At 29.4% G+C, this 5,274-nt stretch overlaps 1 protein-coding gene across 1 annotated transcript; it reads left to right on the top strand.

Annotated features, from left to right (window-relative positions):
* The first annotated feature begins 449 nt into the window (after positions 1–449).
* On the top strand, positions 450–3,268 carry LOC106779970 (nudix hydrolase 2). Its single transcript, XM_014668189.2, has 9 exons — positions 450–828; positions 1,116–1,327; positions 1,421–1,486; positions 1,727–1,864; positions 1,996–2,073; positions 2,166–2,216; positions 2,294–2,328; positions 2,696–2,804; positions 2,879–3,268. Exons 1-9 carry the CDS (start codon positions 693–695, stop codon positions 3,068–3,070), a joined length of 1,017 nt encoding a protein of 338 aa, XP_014523675.1. The 5' UTR covers positions 450–692; the 3' UTR covers positions 3,071–3,268.
* Positions 3,269–5,274: the final 2,006 nt, after the last annotated feature.

Below are 5,274 nucleotides of genomic sequence, written 5' to 3'. Positions count from 1 at the left end.
AAAATTGAAAAGTTAACACTAAAATAAAGAAAATTTTAAATTTCAAAAAAACAATGATATATAAGTGATAGAACACGAAATTAAACCTAAATCAAATTTTTACTTTGTGCATCTTTAAGGTACCCATCAGCGTCGGCTATTATCTTTCATAACAAATAAATAAATAAATAATTCATACACATAGTTTAATAAAAAACCTAAAAAAAAAATATTATTAAAGTTAGTATTTATTTAATGCAAAGAAAAATAAAGAAAACAATTGTTATTTTTGAATATAATATGGTATCACGTTACGTGGATATCGGTTGATGAATTCTGCAGCGCGTTTCATTGTAACTTCAAAGAAAAAGTGACACAAAGTTCCTACGTTTAGTTTGAATATGAAAAGCTAACTTGTGGTGCTGTCTCTTTTTCTTCATTATTTTTTTGTCCCTTTTGCATTTTCTTGTTGATTTCTCTTTTCATTTTCTCAAGAAATTAAACCATCTTCTGCAACGACTCATTCAAATCAAAGTTTAGGCTTCATATATTGCATGGAAATTGTCCATTTGGCACCTTGTGATCACCCTATCCCTATATATATTCTCAAGCTTTGATTCTCTCCTCCAACTTGCTTACTTTCAATTAAAACCTAATTATTACTTGGTCTTGCTATTCTCTGTTTGGTTGATAATTGCACTTTCGGTTTCATTATGAGTCTTGTTAGAGCTTGTAAGCGTTTTTCTTCACCCCTTTTTCAAGCTTCAAAATTCTTCCTCTCATCTTCTTCTCATGCCCCTCAACACCAAATTAGAGCTCTTGTTGCTTCTCTCATTCCTCAAGGTCAAGGTAATGTTTACAACTTCCTTATAACTGAAATCAACTTGTGCATTTGAAAAGGTTAGATGGAAAGTGTTTCCACAAAAGCTAAATGCCTAATTTGATTCAAAATTCTAAGAGTAAATTAATATCGGACATTATAAAGAAATGGTAATTCTTCACTTTGACATATATCAAACAGTTTGGCCATAACCATTATAATTGACAAAAGTACTGATTTTCCACTTTAAGAAAACAGAACTAGATTCATTTTTACTCATATTTTAAGCTCTAATAACCATTGAACACCCTTTTAGGCATGAAGAACAGTTTTGGTTTCCAAAGATCATACATGTCAGCCACCTTGGCTTCTTTGTCCAAAGAAGAGGAAGTGGCAAGTAAAGGCATTGAAACACTGAGAGCAGTTGAAGACCAACATGGGGGAGTCATAGTAAGCATGGAAGAGTCTATGGATTCCTCTGTTTTTTCCTTTCTGCTAGAAGACTCAATATCAAAATGGAGGGAACAGGTACAAAGTGTCAACGTAGCAATGCCAATTCATAGCTCTACTTTTTATTAGATTCTGGTTTGGACTAATCACTTCACAATGTGGTTCTTAAAGGGTAAGAGGGGAGTGTGGATCAAGCTGGCCAGAGAACATTCTAACCTCGTGGATTCTGCTGTTAAGGTAATCATTTGTCTAATTTTCTGCAACACACATACCTAGCTTAGAGTTAGTCATGAAAATTACTAAAAACTACGACCAACATTAAGATTAAGGACTAACAAATCAAAGCAATCGAAGTTTATAAAAGTCATGTTTCATCCTAAACAATGACATTCAACTATGAATGCTCTAGCTAGAAATCCTATGATAAATCATACGAAATACCCTTTTGGTTGATAAATTGTGGTGGTTGTTTTGCAGGCAGGATTTAGATTCCACCATGCTGAACCAGATTACTTGATGCTTGTGAATTGGATTGCCAACACTCCTGATACACTTCCTGCAAATGCTTCTCACCGCGTGGCTATTGGTGCTTTTGTCATGAATGCCAAAAGGGAGGTAATCAAATCAACCTCTTTTCTGTTTCCACTTTCCCGGAAATTACTGAACCTCCGTGTCATCATTTTCTGGTTATGCTTTAATGCCAAAACATTGTAAAATAAAATAAAATAAATATGATTGTTTGACAGGTGCTTGTGGTTCAGGAGAGCAATGGTAGGTTTAGTGGCACGGGATTCTGGAAGTTGCCTACTGGAGCCGTTGATGAAGTATGCTAAAAAATCATTGTTCATGAATCATGGTTAAAAAAGCATGAATTTGTAGGCTTAATTATTATTTTTAATCTGAATTCCGTTTGCAGGGTGAGGATATTTGCACTGCTGCGATAAGGGAAGTAAAAGAAGAAACGGGGGTAAGCTAAAAAGGATCAGAATATATATATATTAATCCTTTCTCTATTTTTGTGTCTAATACTTTTTCTTCTTTCAGATAGAAACAGAGTTTGTGGAGGTCATAGCATTCAAGTAAGTCATGAGATAATAGTACATACTGTGTGTTAGAGAAATTAGGATTATTAGATTGTTCATTTAAACTAAACGTTGGAAACTCCACGTTCACTAGAGATAAGGCCAATTCAGAGTATATAAGTGAATACAAACCTCATCTTATAAGTCAGTTTTGTGTGAGATTAAGTTAGGTTTAAAATTTACTTCTAACATGGTATCACAATCATCGTTAAGTCTATCTGTTTAGTCCCATACTTGAGATATATACTTATAAATTGGTTTTGTGGGATTGAGTTAGGCTTAGAGTTCATTTATAACATTAAACTAAATTAGTACTTAATTATTAATCATGCCCTTAATGATCTGTGTTTCTTTCTGGTATCAGGGAAAGGCACAAGGCTTTCTTCGGAAAGTCAGAGTTGTTCTTTGTTTGCATGTTGCAACCTCGTTCCTTTGAGATTGAGAGACAAGTTTCAGAAATTGAAGCAGCTCAGGTAGCATTTGATCTGAAAAAAAAAGAAAATTTAAAGAAGCAATGAATGATTGTAATGTGATATTTTGTTTTCAGTGGATGGCAGTTGAAGAGTACATGGCCCAGCCATTTGTGAGAGACAATGAAATGTTTAATTTTCTCACGAAAATAGGGTTATCAAAATTTGGTGGGAAATACAATGGTTTTTCCAGTGTTCTCTCCTCGACTTCCTCTCCCAAGAAATCCTACTTTTACTTCAACAAGAAGGATGCTTCTCCACCATCTTAGTCTCCAAATTTTCAACCTTTCACACTCATTGCTCCACCATCATCATTTCCACTCATTTCATTTAATCATTCATTTAGGTACAGGCATTGTTCATTTAAGTGGACTCGATAAGAGGAATTGAAAGAATTTAAAGGTAATTTTTTTGTTTATTTGAATAGATTTGGAGATAAATGAAAGTAAATTTAGAAGTAGAATTTGTGAAACTTATTGTAAGATTTAATTTATATCACAGATTAAAAAAATTTATTTCCAAATTTATTCTCATCTACCTTCAAATCTATTCAAATAAACAACAAAAATATTTATCTTCAAATTCTCTCAATTACTTTTCTCCAAATCCACTTAAACGAATAAGACATCAATTGTTATATGTACATAAAATCTATAACTCCACACAAGTTTCAAATAATACCATTCTTCTCTTCCAAAATCTTTAAGGAATAATTAATGTTGTCAATTCAAAATATTTGTTCATTTCATATATTGGAAAGAGGACTTCACAATTATATTTTTTTAGTTCTTTATTCATTCAAAAAGTCAACTGTAGTCTTCTCATCTTTCCCAATGTAATAACAATATCAATTGCTATCTCATAGTTTACCATTAATTTACAATTTCTTTCATTTTTTTTATATCTTAATGTATGATCATAATATATATAGAAACATGTAACACAAACGTGTCTCAGAAAAATAGTTAGAAGAAAATCGGTTTTCAATATTTTTACAATATATTTTTGGTTCATTTTTCAAGTTTTAACCTTTGTCTTTCTACATTAATACTGACATTTAATCTTTTATTTTATTTAGATTAGTAAGTTTTTGGACCATCCAAATTAAGATACTAATGTCAATTTCTAAGTGCCAAATTCTAGATGACGTTTTACTGATTATTTGCTTATGTTAACGTGATTCAATTTTTTTAATATTTATTTTCGTGGAATTAAATTATTTTTCATCTATATTCATAATTTTTTTAATTTTTATCAATCTTTAAACTCTAAAATTAAAAAAAATTACTTTAGTTCCTTATATTTATTAAAATATGATTTTAGTTACCAAATATTAAATCCAAATGACTAAACTTGCTTTAATAATAGTAATTTTAGTCTCTAATAAAGGTGTTTGTGGATTGGGTTGAGTAAGATTCGCACAGAACCACTATCTAACACATTAAAAATAAAAATACTGAATTACATTATCAATTTTCTTTTAAAATAAAAACTTCATCCAATATAACACACTTTTGAATGGATTGGGTTGGGTCAATATTCTGAATTATTTCAACTTAATTTTAAAAAATGACAAAAATTTTACAAAAATTAATTCAAGTTCCAAATAATCTAATAAATAAAGTATAATAAGTTTATCGTTCAAATTAATTCAATACACGAAAAAAAAATACCATACAATTTGTTACCCAATTCAACTTAATTAAATTAAAATGAATTTTATATATGATTGAGTCAAACTATCTTGTACTGTAAATATACATACATACATACATATATATATATATATATATATATATATATATATATATTACTTATGAAAAAAAATTAAGATATTATATAAAGTGAATATTATTTATTTATGATCTGTAACTAAATACATTTCACCATTCGATTGTTCACACGTTTCTTTCTTTAATACAACACGCTTTCAATAAGACGAAATTGCGTGTGAGAGATATTTGGTTTATGACCTTCTTAATTTTTAATACGGAGAAAACTTAGTTTTAAACTTTAAAAAATTACGTCATTAGACCTGTAGAAATTAGTCTATAATATTGTGTTGAAGAAAAAGGTTAGATTAACAATCTGATCTTAAATATGTAAACAGTTATTTATTTAGTTCTTAAAAAAATGAAAACATTTATTCTAGTACAAAGATACATAAAGAAATCATTTAATCATGTCTTATAATTTTGTGAGATTATTTTATTATTAAAATACATTTTGAACTATTAATTTAATATAAAGTTCAGAGCTATTTTATTATCAAGTGTTATGATTTTCGTTATAGTTTGGTTGAACTAAGATGGTGTTTGTCAGATAACAGTAACAATAAATATGTAATCAATGTAACCAATTACCTAAATATTTAATATGTATTTATAGATTTTGGGATGAGTTTTGATTGGTGATGGTCTAATTACGACTCAAACGGTGATAATCTAGCTTAAGGTTAATGTAATTATTCTTG

This window comes from Vigna radiata, unplaced genomic scaffold (assembly GCF_000741045.1).
Source record: "Vigna radiata var. radiata cultivar VC1973A unplaced genomic scaffold, Vradiata_ver6 scaffold_70, whole genome shotgun sequence".
NCBI classification, from domain to species: Eukaryota; Viridiplantae; Streptophyta; class Magnoliopsida; order Fabales; family Fabaceae; genus Vigna; species Vigna radiata.
Note: the sequence above shows the minus strand (reverse complement) of the source record. Positions and strands in the feature narration are given on the sequence as shown.

Coding starts and splice junctions, on each gene's coding strand:
- LOC106779970 (XM_014668189.2), top strand. CDS start 693: ATGAGTCTTGTTAGAGCTTGTAAGCGTTTTTCTTCACCCCTTTTTCAA. Junction 2,217..2,293: donor AAGTAAAAGAAGAAACGGGG/GTAAGCTAAAAA, acceptor TTCTTCTTTCAG/ATAGAAACAGAGTTTGTGGA. Junction 2,805..2,878: donor CAGAAATTGAAGCAGCTCAG/GTAGCATTTGAT, acceptor TTTTGTTTTCAG/TGGATGGCAGTTGAAGAGTA.